This window comes from Mytilus californianus, unplaced genomic scaffold (genome assembly GCF_021869535.1).
Source record: "Mytilus californianus isolate M0D057914Y unplaced genomic scaffold, xbMytCali1.0.p SCAF_3, whole genome shotgun sequence".
Lineage (NCBI taxonomy): Eukaryota > Metazoa > Mollusca > Bivalvia > Mytilida > Mytilidae > Mytilus > Mytilus californianus.
Window position 1 is genome coordinate 12,473,519 of NW_026262679.1, and position 18,971 is coordinate 12,492,489.

The following is an 18,971-nucleotide window of genomic DNA, read 5'->3' on the forward strand; positions in this document are numbered from 1 at the left end:
ACGGAATGAATATAATATGCAGCAAAGAGCTGCACATGCAAAAAAGCATGTAGTTAATCTATCAAACCGCAAATTATCAAATCAGGAATATATCCTGTTGGCAAAAGGCTTGAAATTTATACCAACGCAATCAAGCAAAAATGCAAAAATGTCTATACTTAAAGACTACAATGAATTTGCTAGACATGCAACTGCGATGTCGATATATGTTCAGTCATGAAGACAAAAATGACCTTCATCCATTTCGTAGCAATACAGGATATAAAACCTGCTTCTACGTGAAAAATTATATCGATTTAACAAAGCTTGAATTATCTTTTCTACCAATAGAAAAAAATGTAAAAAAAACAATTTTACTAAGGGCGAAAGAATAGCACTACGCAATTTGAAAAATGATGAAACAATAGTAATAAAAAGGCAGATAAAAATTCAAATTGTGTTATTTCAGAAAGACTAGACTACATAACAGAAGTCACAAGACAACTAAATACTCGACATTACTGCCAATTAGATTCATTTAAAAGGGCATTGGCTGTCAAATTCATGTTCACCGATTTTACTCAAATTCTCATATTTGATTTATAACATTCTAAAACGTTGATCCAAATTATAAAACGTCTAAAGTAAACAATTTACAAGGCATGGGCTCGATAATATGTTTCATCGTTTCGTGTGTATTTTAGTCTAGACGCCATCTAATTAACTATCGAGTTGACCTCCGAAGACTGCCGACGTTCATATAAGTGATTTATAAAGTTTTTTAATATAAATATAGATATAAATAGATAGCAAACTCGTGCAATAGGATTTTTTTTAGGTCTGTTTAATTTCATGTTATAGGTTAAAAATATAGGGACGATGGATTCATAATATATGATGGAACATCAGATGAAATTACAGATATTTTTCGTCTAGCAAATAATTATAACCCCTTATTGAAGTCCACCTATGAAATCTCAAACGACAAAATGTCGTTCTTAGATGTTGATGTAATTAAAGGTCAAATATTTACAACACATGGCATTCTTGAACTTGAAATACATTTTAAAGAAACAAATTCTCATCTCTATCTGCATAGAAATAATAGCTGTCACTCACAGCATGTATTCCGAGGATTTATTAAAGGTGAAGCAATACGGCAAATTAGAAACACAAGTGACCATAACAATTAAATTTATAAACAATCTAATTTCAAAGAGAAATTATTAGATAGGGGTTATGATAACGTCGAAATAAATGATGGTATTACTGATGCTTTATCAATTGACCGTACTGAATTATTACAGCAAAATAAATCGAAGGAAACAGAAAATATTCCGTAAGTTTTAATAACTAAATATAACCCATATATACGTAAAATAAAGAAACGTATCATGAAACACTGGCATTTATTACAGTTTGACGAAGATTGTGCACTATTCAATGCTGCACAAATAGTTTCGTATAGGCTAGCAAACATAAAAGTGTTGGAGATATGCTTAGTAGATCAAAGTTAAAGACTTTAACATAAAATTGACAGTTGGACCCCTGATGATGGCAGATCTGTCATAATAAGTAGATCTTTTGATGAAGAATTAAAATATAAATATATATCAATATATACACGAATAATTTTCATATTTGATTATATCAAAATAATGCATCTAAAATGACCATCCCAAGCCTCTAATCCCAAGCTTTAACTGCCGAAACACTAAAATAGTGATCAATAATGTGGGGTCCTATCATGCAGTATGGGATGTGTGGTTGCATTGGTGTTTTATAATAACAAAACTCAATGAAAATCAACAAAGCACTTAAATGACCTTTTCTAGTAAATTATTTTTGGCAATTTTATCAAGTGAGATGTAAATATATCTGTACTTAACTTTTAATTTCCACATTTTTTTTTTTCATTTTCAAAATTCAATATCCCTAGAAATGCATCAATATCCCATATCCCATTTATTTTTAGGACAAATATCCCATATCCCTAAAATTAAAATGGCAAATATCCCGTATCCCAATATACCCTATACAAGCCTCATTACTCAGAAAGACAATATCTAAAAAAAAATGTTTACAATGTTGAACTGATCACATTTAAGAATAAGTTTATTTAAAAGACTAATAACAAGATTTGGGTTTAGAAGTGTGTCTGTACCATGCATCTTACCACAAACTAGATGGAATAATTGTTTGACTGTTGGTGTTTAATTCCACTTTCGCCACAATTGACTATATAATTGCGAACAGTTTATATTGGTTGATGAAGCCGCAGTCTAATTAAATATAGAACTCTGATTTCGTTATACTCCATATGAGTATCACGAAATCAGAGTTCTATATTTTAATTAGACTGTATGAAGCCGGAATACACGGAGAGACCCACCGCGACCTTCGACAGGAACACTTGCAATCCTACTCAATTTAGATCGAAGTCGAACACTCCTTGAGGGGTTTGAACTCTCAACCTCGGTGTTGATAGTCAAGCTATATAGTTATCACCATAGGTACTCGGACACATGCAGGATCTTTGTTTAGCCCTCTCCCTTTTAAGGTCACCTGGCCCTATAAGTGAGCCATTCTCATCATATGGCGTCGGTCGTCATTCGTCGTCGACTGTTAACTTTTACAAAAATCTTCTTCTCTGAAACTACTAAGCAAAATTTGACCAAACTTGGCCACACTCATCATTGGGATATCTAGTTTTTAAAATGTGTCCGATGACCTCTCCTGCCAACCCAGATGACCGACATGGCTAATAATAGAACATAGGGGTAAATTGCAAGTTTTACCTATCATTTTCAAAACTGCTACAGTGAGGCAAAAATGCTCATAATGTTGAGCTCTACCTATTGTTCATTTGCGTCAAAACTGTCGGACGACTTCTTATAGGAGTTATTGCCCTTAAATGAAATTTTACCATTTTTGAAAAATTTTGCCTTTTATCTCGAAAATTATAATAGATACACCGACACTTTAAATAGCAAAAGTTATCAGCAAGACAGGATCTACAAATAAATCATCATGACCAAAATCGTCAGATGACTCCTTATTAGAGTTTTTGACCTGTAATAATTACCAACTTAGTTTTTTGCGTTATTGGCTAATATCTTAAAAACTACAATAGATAGATAGAATCTTTAAATGCAAAAAATGATCAACACGACAGGATCTTCAAATAAGTCAACATAGCTGAAATCTTCAGTCGACTCCTTGTCAGAGTTGTTGACGATTTTACCATTTTTTTGCGTTTTGGCTAATATTTTTAAAACTATAATGATACATAAAAAAATTTAATAGGCAGAAATGATAAGCAAGACAAGACATACAAATAAGTCAACATGACCGAAATCGTTAGTCGACTCCTTATTGAAGTTATTGCCCTTTAATGACGATTTTCACATTTTTGCCTTGTATCTAGAAAACTGTAATAGATATATAAAAATTTCAAATAGCAACATTTACAATGATCAGCAAGACAAGTTCACAAATAGGCCAAATGGCCGAAATCTCCAGTCGACTCGTTATTGGAGTTATTGCCCTTTAAATGATAATTTTTTTTTTTTTAATTTTGCATTTTTTGTTTGTATCTTGAAAACTATAATAGATTAATGGAAACTTTAAAAAGGAAAAATTATCAGCAGGATAAGATCTACAAATACGTCAACATGACTGAAATTGTCAGTGAGCTCTTAATAGAGTTATTCCCCTTTGGTGATGATTTTTACTAAAAGTGATCATTCAAGGTTGAAGATGTAGGTGAGCGACACAGTAAAGAGCCTCCTCTAGTTTTCTAAAATCCGTTATTTTTTTATTTCTTTTAATTTCAATTATTTTCTGCGATATATTAACAGAAATGATATGGCTTGAAATGACATGTAATCAATTCCTGGTTAACTATCCACAGCGGTCACTGATAAGATACAAAGATTAATTTCAAGAAATGTGCCATCATGCAGTTTACAACATCAACGAAGAAGAGACTGTACCAGTACACCATGCAAGATGAGCCATTAGAAATTGTACACCACCATCCGTACTTAGGCGTTGTGAGGTGAGCTCAGTGGTACCCCAAGGCATCATCTGTATATTGACAACATCTGCAAGAAAGCTTCAACTGTATTGGGGTTCGTGAAGAGGAACCTAAGACATTGTCCACTCGGAGACATATATATATGTATAAATATGTATATGTCTCTGGTCCACCCAAGTAAAAACAAGAGCATACCGAAGTCTAGTCAGGCTCAAAGCTGAGTAAATAAGTACAAGGTAGACCACCAACTTTAGTAGTACTTTATATTCCAACACCAGCTACTGAAATGAGAATTCGAAACAGTCACAGTTTGAAATTCTTGTCATCATGACCACTGCAGAATCAACACATACCACCATTTTTTTAGAACAGTTACCTTCTGGAACAGTCTGTCAAAATCGGTAGTGATCGGTTAAGACTAGTAAAATTTTCGGTATCTGCTGAGAAATTGCAATCATGGTACAATCTATAATTGATGAATATATATTTGTTAAGTTGACTTTATATATATATATATATGAATGTTGGAATTTGATTCCAATGGAGAAGGCCGTAATGGCCGAAACGTATGGTAACTTGTGTTATAATTTTTATTATACAATCAATCAGAGAATATAAAGTGCATAGAAAAATTCTGTCCTTATATATACACAATATACATGTCGTAGACGAACAATCAAATCAAATCAAATATGTATATTGGTGTAAATGCAATACAGCAATGATAACGTAACTGACATATCACATATTATATACAAAATACAAATTCAAAATTCCAAAACAAAAATACATAGACACATTGTGAATTTCTCAATGATCAATCTGATTGAAATACCGAACCTTTATCCACGCTTCGCAAAGCGTGAACACCGGACCTATATTTAATCAGATTGCTTTATGTTTTTTGCTCAATGATAAGATAATATCAGAGACATATAATACATGTCTTTGATACATCATATGTATGCCTCTGATTATATTAATGATATCGTACAATCTGAATCAGCTTTGACAATAATACAATTTCTGCTTCGAATATAGGATTTTTATAGAAGTCTTACTATTAAATTCTTGTTCGTATCATCAGAGACATATATATCTCTGGTATCGTAGACATATTGGTGGGGGGGGGTCGGACCTTTATCGGGACTCCGGCATTGTCCATTTTTAGTTCGGGATTTCGGGAACGAGCTATATTATCATCGGAATTCAGTCGGGATTTAGTTTAATCGAGATAGGGATTTACGTGTATTTACGTCCGGGAATTCGGGATTTTTATCTATCGGGACTCTTGTTTGAAATAAAAATAGCATTAGCTTACCCTTCCGGAGCACCTGGGTTTACTCCTGGTTTTTGTAGGAGTTGTAGGTTTGTATGGTCCATGTTTTTTAGTGTTTTGTGTTCTGTTTGTGATTGTTCCTTTTGTATCCGCGTTTATTTGTTCAACAATTTTTTTTTAATACTACTTGGATATACTTGCACATTGTTTTCCTATGGTTTTAAATCTTTGGATTTCCCCGAAGATAATTTTGTTCATTTTGGTCAAAGTTATACATGTTAGAATATAAAGTAAACCATGCAGAAGACACGATTTTTACAAACAGAAACAAAACAGGATTTAAACAAGGTGCGTCTGCACAAGATTAGTATTCAAAGACAAAGTTACCCTTCCAAAGCGTCTAATTTTGACCAAAAAAAAATTGTTTGAGTTTCCTGTTACACAATTTTAAGTTTTGAAGCACTCTACAAAGTTATTTACAGGATAATGTCAGTCACTGCGGCAGTGATCACCCCGGGCATACCAAAGAGCTAAAGAGGGCCTATATTGAATTTAAAAAAAAATTGTCGGACAAAGTTAAATGGCAAAACACAAATAAAGAATTACCCGAAAAAAAACAGCATTGAATTCACTGTATACACACAACTACTTGACACTGTATCCTGGCTTCGGACTAGCACAAAAAAAGTTGCAGAGTGAAGAAGAGTGTTAAGAGGGGGTGGACAGGGGGGTACCTTTCTCCCACCTCCCGCCCCTATCTCCCACCTCCCACTTTTAGAATCCTTTTTTCTCTCCCACCTATTTTTTGTCTCCCATCTCCCCCCTTTCTCCCACCTCCCCCTCCCTCAAAAGCTGTCCACCCCCTCTGATAACGTATACAATGTACAATCGTACTCCAAGTAACTGACGAAAAGTTCTTTCCTTCTTTTATTGAGCTCAAACTAGCTATTTTATTTATGTGTCTTTTAAGATCTGGAATGGCACAGTCTATTTATCTGCACAACAGACTGACTGATAGCGTTGAACAGTATACAATCATTAATTAATGTACATTGCCAAAAAAAAGCATATGCTAATTTATCGGGATTTCGGGATATTGTCAAATAAGGCCTGGGAAATGGGGATTAAGCAAAAATAAACTCGGGATTTCGGGATTTGACCCCCTCCGACCCCCTCCGACACCTCCCCCCTCCACAAACACACACATATTGATATTGATTTATATGGTATTTCCGGAATAAACTCTAGATCCGGAATTGGTTCTAAATGTAGTGTTACAGACCTTTCGCGCCATCTTACTCGTTTGTCAAGAACAAAACAATATTTGTTTACAGTTTTGCTGATAGTGCTTAAAAGGTAAGTTTGACCCAGAGGCGTATATATAAAGGAGAACCTGTTTGAATAATAACTATCTTGTTTTAAAATCTATCAGTCATAGTAAATATAGTCATTGTGTCCCGTTTATCTAACATGATAACGTGACCATGTGTCCCCTGCTCTTTGCAGACGTAATGTGTTTAAACGTTCAGGACAAGAATGAATACATTTGACAGTTACAACTTAACAATTTGTTACCAGGTTGGGAACATATTGTGCCTACACCACCATTCGGTGCACACGAAGCAAGTAAGCACTGACAAGTAGCTAGAGATATTTTCCTTTCATATAAAAATGTCCAATTTGCCATTGGCATAATTTACCAGTTCTGCCAACTTTTAATAATGCAAATGCGTGAGATTTGTCCAAAATCGTAAAGATCAAAGAAAAAAAACAATAGATCAAAGGAAAATGCCGCCAAATAAGCATGAAAATGCGTGAGTCTCACGCTAAATGCGTGTGACTTGGCAGCCCTGCATTACACCGGTCAGGATAACCTTTGATTGTTGGATTATACCTCGAGGCAGATTTAGGGGGTGGGCAACACCCATAATGGAGCTGCACACATGAAAAATGCATAGACTTAACAAGTTTCACTTCAAACAGGGCAGGCCCCCCTTTCAAAACCCTTGATCCCCACCTGACCTCAGTTGATGTATAATCCACCATTTGTTGAATATTGAGTTAGTCCAATTGAGGTATAAGGACATTTTCTCCACTTCAAATCTTTAGTCGAAGATTGTGCAACTTTTAAAATATACCATTTTAAGGGTGATTTGTAATAGACGCATGATTTCTTCTTGCGGTGGCCATTATTTTCTTCTTCTGTAGAACTTGACACCCTTCATGGATTTTTCTAGCATTCCACAGCGTCTGGATACCAGACCCCCATTCCTGATGGCAAAAACCCTACATTTTTCCCACTTTCGGGAAAATTCCCAAACGATCTCAAAATTCATTTTCACCTATATTATTCATGACAGCACTGCTCTTTGTGTTCAACCGCTAGCTTTATGGTGAAAATCAACAAGTAATGTGTAAAACCGAGTAAAAACATATCTGACTGACTAAAACAATTTTGACTAATGGCCGCTATAAACTGGAAATCAGATTTTGGGAGTGAATAAGGTTAATTCTGGGTTTGCCGATCAAATACAAATAAATAAATTTAAAAAAAATGTGCTGCAGGTGACAAAATACAGTCATTAAATATAAACTCTAGAACTTAAAACCAAAAGGTATATGAAAAGAAAGAAGAAACAGGAAATATTTAATACAGAAACTCAAAGTTATATTTAGATCACACATTTTCGTGTCAAAATCCAATAATCTTGACGGCGAAATGATGGTTTAAATCACCAAAATATTTTGAAAATCGATATAAATTTTATTAAATTACCAGCCTACTGACTTTATAGCGAAGTCAAATTGCTATCAAATTAGGTATTAGGGAGACAACTTGTGATTTACAAGTTGCACAGGTAAAGGAAAATGGTGACTGACCAGGAAAATCAACATTTTTTATACGACCAGGGACTAATACTGTAGACGATTAAATGAAATAAATGCAACGCCGACTTTGAACATCCTTGGCTTTAACATTCAAAACTATTTAAACGGGAAACCGAGGGACTGTTTGAGTTATCATTTACGATGATTTTCGTCACGAGGTTGTTGCGTAATCACTCAGCTGATTTGTTTTATTTTCAGTTACTACGAGCCGACCAGTTGTACTATTTGATAATTTAAGGGCTAAGAATTTACAGGAGATTTTTTGCTATTAATTGAATAAATCTTGAAATGTAACAAGTAGAAAATCAGCTGATGGATAATTTGATTGCAAACATATGACACAATAGTGGCCAGCTTGTGATCAGCAGCCTGTTTTGTTTCAGAATTTTCTACGACCTTAGTTAATGAGAGAGATATCTTTCATAACAACAAAAAATAGCACTTTATCAGTGACAAGTGGTGATATAAATTAAATTGTCTAATCATTCTTGACTATAACACTAACTAAAATATTAGTTCTAGATAATTCTCAAGCAATTCTTGAAGTCACTTCTCCCTCTAAAAAATCCTAGATTAGGCCCCGTGACATTACTTTTCTTTATCACTAAAAAATTTTGATATTGGATGTTTTTATAATTTATAAAACATATTACTACAGATCTAAGAGATAATTTCTTCTCAATTTTGAAGGGCCAGTAACTATAAAAATCTGGAAGGGCAAGTGAATTTAGAAAAGCATGGCCACTTAAAAAAAAAATCTTATTTCTCTATCCCTGAAACTGTCTTTGAAGGTAAAAAAAAAATAATATTAATGGATCTCTTAAGGTTAAATACCACAAAAGATAGGTTGGGATTGATTTTGGGGGTTATGGTACCAACAGTTACAGAGTTCGCGAAAACTTATTTTGACCCGTCGGTCATGGGACCGACAAAGCATGATTATTTGTCAGTCCTACAAAATTTTAGCCAGTCCTACAAAATCTGTCAATTTATCCTGAAATAAAATTAATAACATATTTTATCGAAAAATAACTTTATTAATATTAGTTTTATTCTTCGCACCCACAGGCAAATTAACAATGAAGGACCAGTTCAGGTCTTCTGATTGTTCTTATTTAAAATCATCTTCACTATCCATTCATCATCTGAATCACTTTCTCGGCTGTTACAGTATTTGTTTGCTCCATTGTAGGGTTCAATCGCCGATTGTTTGCCAGGGATGGCTCTATGAACAAATTTAGTAGGCCACGTGTAGATCGCCGCTTTGGTTTGTTTATAATAAATCCGAAAACCAGTACCGGAAATTGGCAGCGGGTACATCTGATAACCGATGTAAACACTTATTGGAAACAGTTGCGGTACATCTAATAACCGATACAAAAAAGTGCCAAAAATATGCACTACAACGGCCGTTTTTACATCGGTCATCGGGACCGGCACTAGCCTTCAAAATACTGGTCCGAGCCTCATTTTGACCGACAGGACCGACCATTTTCGCGAACTCTGCAGTTAAGGAATTAGGGGCCAAAAATAAGCATTTTCTAGTTTCCAGACAATAACTGTGGAATGGTGTATGGATCTCTCTGAAATTATACTACAAGTTTCCATACCACAAAGGGATGGTTAGGATTTGCTTTGGGGGGTTATGGCTCTAACCATTTAGGAATTAGGGGCAAAAAGGGGGAAAAACAAGGTTGTCCTGGTTAATGGACAAATACTTTAGTACAAAACATAATTTAAAGCAGTGTAAGGGAGATAAATCAAATACATCATTGAAATTACCTCCCTTACACTGCTTTTAAATTATGTATAAAGTAATGGTTAATGAACAATTAAGATAATTTAAAACAGTGTAAAGGAGGTAATCCAAATACAACGTTTTGATTACTTCCCTTACACTGCTTTTAAATTATGTTTAAAGAAATGCATATTTATAAAGGAAGACCAGTAAAAATATCTGCAAATGTTGCATCTTTTTTTTTTTACAAAAAAATCCATATGAAAGATTTGACACTATATTTTAAATTCTATTATAAAATAGATTAAGTTAGCACTATGGTAAATTTAAATGGGTAATTATGGTTGCAAACTCCATTGGAAATTTGAATTGAGATTATGACCATATCTTTAGGGAAAGAATTTTTTGGGGGAAAAAAGGGGGGGGTAAAAAGAAATTGTGGGGGGTCAATTTTTTCTCATTTCAGATTTCAGAAATTAAAAAGAATCATTCTTCAAATATTATTTTTTTTTCAAATTTCAAATATTGAAAAATTTCAAGAAATAATCTTTAATTGCACAGTATGGCGCATTAGATTGTAAAATCTTTGACCACATTTATTTATTTGTTATGCCGAATCTAACCGTGTATTTAGATTTTTAATTTTGGGTCCAGTTTTCAAATTGGTCTACATTAAGGTCCAAAGGGTCCAAAATTAAACTTTGTTTGATTTTAACAAAAATTGAATATATGGGGTTCTTTGATATGCTGAATCTAAACATGTATTTAGATTTTTGATTTTTGGCCCAGTTTTCAAGTTGGTCCAAATTGGGGTCCAAAATTAAACTTTGTTTGATTTCAACAAAAATTAAATATATGGGGTTCTTTGATATGCTGAATCTAACCATGTATTTAGATTTTGTATTTGTGGACCCCGCTATTAAATTGGTTCATATTGAGGTCAAAAGGGTCCAAAATTAAACTTCGTTTGATTTCATCAAAAATTGAATTATTGGGGTTCTTTGATATGCTGAATCTAAACATGTGTTTAGATTTTTGATTATGGACCCAGTTTTCAAGTTGGTCCAAGTTGGGGTTCAAAATTAAACTTTGTTTGATTTCAACAAAAATTGAATATATGGGGTTCTTTGATATGCTGAATCTAACCATGTATTTAGATTTTTTATTTGTGGGCCCTGCTATCAAATTGGTTCATATTGAGGTCAAAAGGGTCCAAAATTAAATTTGTTTGATTTCATCAAAAATTGAATTATTGGGGTTCTTTGATATGCCAAATCTAACAGTGTATTTACATTTTTAATTCTGGGTCCCGTTTTTTAAATTGGTCAACATTAAGGTCCAAAGGGTCCAAAATTAAACTTAGTTTGATTTTAACAAAAATTGAATTCTTGCGGTTCTTTGATATGCTGAATCTAAACATGTGTTTAGATTTTTGATTATGGGCCCAGTTTTTAAATTGGTCCAAGTTGGGGTCCAAAATTAAAAACTTTTTTTGATTTCAACAAAAATTGAATATATGGGGTTCTTTGATATGCTGAATCTAACCATGTATTTAGATTTTTTATTTGTGGGCCCTGCTATCAAATTGGTTCATATTGAGGTCAAAAGGGTCCAAAATTAAATTTGTTTGATTTCATCAAAAATTGAATTATTGGGGTTCTTTGATATGCCAAATCTAACAGTGTATTTACATTTTTAATTCTGGGTCCCGTTTTTTAAATTGGTCAACATTAAGGTCCACTGGGTCCAAAATTAAACTTAGTTTGATTTTAACAAAAATTGAATTCTTGCGGTTCTTTGATATGCTGAATCTAAACATGTGTTTAGATTTTTGATTATGGGCCCAGTTTTTAAATTGGTCCAAGTTGGGGTCCAAAATTAAAAACTTTTTTTGATTTCAACAAAAATTGAATATATGGGGTTCTTTGATATGCTGAATCTAACCATGTATTTAGATTTTTTATTTGTGGACCCCACTATCAAATTGGTTCATATTGAGGTCAAAAGGGTCCAAAATTAAACTTCAATTGATTTCATCAAAAATTGAATTATTGGGGTTCTTTGATATGCCAAATCTAACCGTGTATTTAGATTTTTAATTTTGGGTCCTGTTTTTTAAATTGGTCTACATTAAGGTCCAAAGGGTCCAAAATTAAACTTAGTTTGATTTTAACAAAAATTGAATTCTTGCGGTTCTTTGATATGCTGAATCTAAACATGTGTTAATATTTTTGATTATGGGCCCAGTTTTCAAGTTTGTCCAAGTTGGGGTCCAAAATTAAACTTTGTTTGATTTCAACAAAAATTGAATATATGGGGTTCTTTGATATGCTGAATCTAACCATGTATTTTGATTTTGGACATTGGACCATAATAGGTAAATTAAAAAAAATCAAGTTCTTAGACCACATTCTTTCTGTGTCAGAAACCTATGCTGTGTCAAATATTTAATCACAATCCAAATTCAGAGCTGTATCAAGCTTGAATGTTGTGTCCATACTTGCCCCAACTGTTCAGGGTTCGACCTCTGCGGTCGTATCAAGCTGCGCCAAGCGAAGCATTTTATTTTACTTTATTTTCACGAAACTGATATCTAGTATATTTGTTGTTTTCCCAATTTCATTGAAAATTGTGGATTCATATGCTCTTAACTGGCCTTTTAATTTTGAATATGCTTTCACTCAAGGAAGGTGCACAGATTATTTGGTAGCAGGAATTTTATCTAACATAAGAAACAAATGATGGGAAATTCCATTGTTATATACACACACTCAGTCTGTGCAAATAATACCTTGTTAATGTACCTGGTACATAATAACTGTCCATTATGTCAGATTGAATTGGTATTATTAATCCTAAATATTAAAGTATATGCTATCTAAAGACCAAAGCAATATTGTTTTTACAAGGCAAATATGATTGACTCAAACAAAGAGAACAGGGAAATCAGACTTCTGAGGTGTTAAAATATAAAGAATGGAGAAAAACAGCATAAAAATTAAAGAATACAGAAATGAAGGACCCCCCTCCAGACCCTAATGAAGTGCCAGAGAATTAACTTTTAATATGTAAGACTAACAAAAATATGAAAGAATGTGAGGAATAAAAAGGTTGGGGACATCCACCATTTAGGGAATTTTTCCCCAAAAAAGTAACAATCCCTCATTTGAGTAAATATAGTTTATATTACTAGTGCTAAAAATGTAGATTTTTTTGCTGAGTCTTTTTACTTGAAATGGTACAAGTTTATAGAAAAAAGATTTTTTTTGGCAAAAGAACTATATTAATTTTTTATTGGAGAAGAGGAGAATTTTACATCTGACTTGGAGAAAAAAACAACATCTTTTGATAAGTGATATTCACTTCCAGATACAAAAATTTTACCTCAGAATGCAGGATTTTACGTCTAATTTTCCAAAATCTTCTTGTGTGTGGGGGGGGGGGGGGGGGGGTGTTGCCCCCAAATCCTCTTAGCAGGTTCAGATCACTTTGTGATCCTCACCAGTGACACAACTTATTTTAGGTCTAGTAAACATCAATTTGGGCTAGTTTTTTTTTTTTTTAGTTTTCAATCCTAAACATATTATTCTTAACTTTATAACTTTTTAATGTATTAAACAGTTAAATCCTTGAAATGTTTTAAGGGTTATTTGAACATTAATATCCTAATTCTAAGAAAAATTCTCTTATAGTTGTGGCATGTTATCTATTTCTTGCATGAAGAGATATTTCTCATATCACACTTCAAGGAGTGTGATACCAAAAGTGATGTGAAAGTGATACGAAAAACTGTGTTAATTTAGTTGGCTTATCCAGCATGAAATGATATTAGACATTTCCATTAGCTATTTGTTAGGTCACTGTTAACTTCCAAAGGTTAAGGCGATGTGTATTTCGTCCTTGACAACAGGCATATGTGATTTCTTCAATAATATACAAAACATTCACACTTTTCACCTGGAAATCATCTTTTTACTTTGACAAATTTTATTACATTCTGAAGGGTACAAAAAGTTTTAAAATGTCTGGTGGTGAAGTTTGATGCTGGAACAGGACATATGATGTCATGCTGGTATGTGCAAAAGATTAGATCAACGATTCACAGAATTTTGAATTTAACACAATGAGAGTGTTGACCATAAGAGAAATAGGTTTAACAACTCGTGAGAATTGGATATCGCTTGATATCAACTCTCATTATTTAATTTAGATAGTAATAATAAACTCGCCACAGGATCGTTGGCTAATAAATATAAAAACATGGTCAATTTTCAAAACATTTTGTTTTGTTGATTGATATCTATTCAAAAAATTTCTGAAAAATTAGCCTGTTGTCCTCGTCAGATTTTGAGCTGTCATTGTATAATATGATGATTAGGTTAATGCAAGGAACTCTCCCAATAATGTCTATTTGAATTACGATATATATTTTGGACATTTAAGAAATGTAAGGTAGTTTCTATGTGACCAAAGAAACACCATCATGGCATGCTTTTGATAGACTTAAAAAAAAAATAGGTTGTCCCTCACATCACTACTCTGGAGTTTCAGTCTGGCATATTGGATTTGTTCAAGTCAATATAAAATATTTTATTATTCCAATCAGGGTCCCACAGGGGGCATTTACAATTAACAATTATGATAGTATAAGCAACAAACATGAGACATTGTACAGTATATAACGTGACAGATATTATAATAGACAAATGAAAATAGCATTAATAACAAAAATACATTAAAAGTACTCTTGAGTATTTTTTTTCCCTTCCTTCCTTATTACCATTATTATTTCTATGTCCAGCAGTGCAAAAAAAAAAAAAAAAAATATTAATAATAAAGTTTGAACAAACTTAAATTATTATCTATAAAGATGGAAATTTGTTCATCTGCAGGTTTCCATCTTTATAGATAATAATTTAATGATATTAGTGTTTTGGAAGCATATGTCTTGCATCCAGATTTAGATTACTTTAAACATATTTTATCTGGAATTTTATTAAACTTCTGTTATTATATCTTGTTCTAGATAATATTGAAGATTAAGTATGCAGACAATCACTGGGATACAATCATACATTTGGTGAAATTTTATCAATTTACATTCATCATATGGAGACTGAAGGGTTTTCCCAGGGGTGTTACAAATGACATGAAAGAGTATGGCATGTTTTATTGAATCTGGTGTGTTTCAAAATGTATTTTACCTCCTGGCTAGTATGATTGAAACCAAATAAAAAAACATAGATGGGATAATGTGTTCCTTCTATTCCCACTTTTAAAAAATCACTATTCCCTGTATTCCCACATACAAATAACAAAAGATGTTTTGATAAATAATTTGTTTTTATAACAATCAAGGTTAATTAAAATTCACCTAAGATTTACCTGTATTTAAAAAAAACCTATTTCTTACTCTGTTTAGGTATATAATTTAAAAAAAAAATAAAGATTAATACAGTGTATTTGTAAAATCTTTTTTTCTTCAAAGAATTGCCTTAAAATAAAGAATAAGTCAGATAAATAGTAAGATTAAAAAAATCTTTGAATTTGTAAACCTAAAAAAATTGTCATCTGAACACATAACTTGATGATAGATAATATTAAAATAAACTTTCCCATCTTGCAAGATTTCCATGTACAACAAATGCAAGAAGAACCTACCAGTTTACAAAAAACTCTTTGATGAAATCAACATAGAGGTTATTTGGGCAAGCACTACCAAAGGTGTCCCATTCGTGCTAACAGACGGCAACACAGTTCTACTGTTGAATTTGTGTTATAAAAGAAATAAGATAATTTACTATATTTGTTTCCATTTCTTTCATATTTATTTATAATTAAAATCACAGAATTCATACACATACAAAAATAACCTATTACCTATCCAAAAAAAATCACTTGTCAATTAAAAGTTAACTAGAAAAAGTGGGAATAGGAGGAATGAACCATTGATAGTTTATCTGATGGTTGTATTGATCTATTTATTACAAAGGATCTGACATGATTTCTGATGTTAATTATTATGTAATAGCCATATGTAAAATGTTTGTTGTAATTCTTAAACAAATATTTTAATGAGCAGATGACACCTTATCTTTATAAAATGTATACTTCACAGATTACTGAAAATATTTAGTGATTGTAATAGCTCAGCATGTATAAAAATCTGTCATGTTTTAATTGCCACTAGCAAAGTGACTGTACAGATAATGAGATATATATTTATGTAATAATACTAATATTGGTTGTCAAAATATACTGAAAATTTCCAGGTCAGGTAATTATCATAGCTAGCATATATTTAAGTGAAAATATTTTGATTTTTTTCCACATTATTGTAGTCATTTTATATATATAATTTTACATATTAACAATTTGTATGTTTTTGAAAAGTTGGTGCTTTGTATTGATTTTTTTTAAAACCTTTTTTTTTGTAGAGGACATTTGTTGAACATCCTATCCATAGGTTGTTAACAGAATGCTTGACCAAAATAAAGTAAAGTTAAGTTTTGAAGTGCAAACAATTTTCATTGTATTGCAAAATGTTTAAGTCAGTCTGACTGGTAAAAATTTGAATCTGCACAATCACATGAATGTAAAAAAATGTTTGAACATCCATTGTTCAACCTGCTAGTCAAATGCGTTTTGTTAAGATATACTTTTCCACTTTTTTGGTCTTTTGGAAAATGTTGTTTGTGCTGTATTTAGACCCCTCTACCAAGAAATTTGTTTTGCATGCACACGTATAAAAATTGCGGTTATTGTCCAACGTAATCATAGGTTTGAACGTTATTTTCAATTTAGACTTGTTTAAAATTGTTAGAATATATTCTTGATTTTCATTTATATCCAATGTGATGTGCAAAACTCACATACTTGTAAAGGTATGTATCTTGAATCACTATACTAATAGTGAAATGATAGGGGTTTTAAAATGTGGTATGGCATATATTATGTGGCTAGGTGTTTTATATATGGGTAAATTTGGATGATTCTTCTGATCATAACCACATACAAAGTCTGTCTGAAGTTTATTATGCTCTTGTCATTGCTCATCTTTGACAAGTATTCACATTTTTCATATTAATGATGATTAAAATACTGCAGGCAAACATTGAGGTAGTCTAATCATGAACAGAACAGTTGAAAAATTACATGATAAATGTAGAAATAAACAGTTATTATGATATTAGTACATGTACATGTATACATCCTAATTAATAGAATAAGTGATAAGGTATTATATATGTTCAAGAGGATGCATATATGAAGAAATATCACAATAATTTTAACACATAGTCATAAAGTGTTTGGGGTACTACAGATCTGCACTTTTTTTTAAAATTTACAGATTCATAAATTGATTTTTTATGATATACCTAAATATATTTTTTTTTTATTATTGTTTTGATTGCTTGATGACAATCCAGATTTTGGATTTTATATCAATAATCCTTGACTGACTTTAAATGCAAGGATTTTTGTTGTGTCAAAAAGCTTGTTTGTTGAAAAATTAATATAAGAATTAATTACATCAGAAATATAAATAGGTTATTTGAAAAATTAGATTAAGAATTGATTACATCAGAAATGTAAATTGTTGGTCACCATATCTGAGTAAATTTAAAAGTGAATTAAAATTGAAATTTGATGGTTTGGTGATTTTCTTTGTGACTGAAAGTACAAAAAAATGTATCATAGAAAGGTGATGAAAGTTATTGACCCTGTACGTAGGACACATTATCTGGGACATAAACCAGATGTATAGTTGGCATTTGAAATATTCGTATGCTGTGTAAATGCATTTGAGAAATCACATACTTGTATATGATGAAAGTTATATTTTCTTGGATGGATTTTAGAAGCTTAATATTTTCATTTTTTTCTGTAATAAGATAATTATCATAGTTTTGTTAATAACTGAACAATTTTAAACACCCTTATTTGATAATTATTTTAAATCTTTCAGGTATAGAATATGAATGATGTATCCCTGGCAGGAACAGTGTCTACAACAGTTCCAGAATGAAAACAGACCACAAACGAGGGTTAGTCCCTCAGACCCAAGGACCAGGGTTAATCCACAAGTTTTCTCAAGCTCTGTACCTGGTGATGTTAGAATGAGGAATCCAATGATGATGCATAATCTGCTTCAAGAAATGAGGAACATGTACCAGTCAGGTTAGTGCATTTCTATGCCTAAGGTCTATGGTTTGTAGTAAAGTCAGGAACATGTACCAGTCAGGTTAGTGCATTTCTATGCTTAAGGTCTATGGTTTGTAGTAAAGTCAGGAACATGTACCAGTCAGGTTAGTGCATTTCTATGCCTAAGATCTATGGTTTGTAGTAAAACAGGAATAAGTACCAGTTAGGTTAGTGCATTTCTATTTCTAAGGGTTATGGTTTGTAGTAAAGTCAGGAACATGTACCAGTCAGTTTAGAGCATTTTTCTTTATAAGGTCTATAATGAGTAGTAATACTGATAATATTATTTATAATGTTACAAAAAACTTTCTTGTTGCAGCATTTGCAATTTTCATTTTTGTCAAGCCTGCGACAAAGGTGCAGAAGCAAGACATTGGGATCCTACATTCCATTGTCAGTGTATTGTCAACATTTAAGTTCAGTCTTTGGTTTAATTTTTTTTAAAACATCAATAACGTTGACAAAACTTCATTGATTTTATGAAATTTATAAATGGACTTGGTTTTTGGCAGTCAAAATAACACTTTTACACTGAGAGCAACAATTTGATGGAACCCAGTACAATTTTTGTTAAAGCAATTGCTTTTATGCTATGGTGAGACTGCCATTTTTGTGATGTAGAGATTCATGCGGCGGGATGCCAAACTGGTTCAAGTACAAAATTTAGATTCTTCTGCTATTATAAATTTCCTCTGTTTTTATGATTAATCCATTTAGAAGCAGTTCAGTTAAAGACAATGGTGGACTGATGAAGTTTTTTTTTTTCACTTCCGGCACTCGTAAGTTGAGTGATCATCAAAAGATTTTGATTTTCGGCAAAATAATATTTCATTTCATTAAAA

At 32.2% G+C, this 18,971-nt stretch overlaps 1 protein-coding gene across 3 annotated transcripts in view; it reads left to right on the forward strand.

Annotated features, from left to right (window-relative positions):
* Nucleotides 1-6,580: 6,580 nt before the first annotated feature.
* Nucleotides 6,581-18,971, forward strand: part of LOC127732944 (uncharacterized) — a 44,384-nt gene continuing 31,993 nt past the window's right edge. For 2 of the 3 annotated variants that reach the window (XM_052242151.1, XM_052242152.1), the window contains exons 1-2: nucleotides 6,581-6,653; nucleotides 17,894-18,105. In XM_052242151.1, coding sequence (XP_052098111.1) covers nucleotides 17,907-18,105 — 199 coding nt within the window. In that variant the 5' untranslated portion in view covers nucleotides 6,581-6,653; nucleotides 17,894-17,906. The other variant, XM_052242153.1, reaches the window with a different exon arrangement.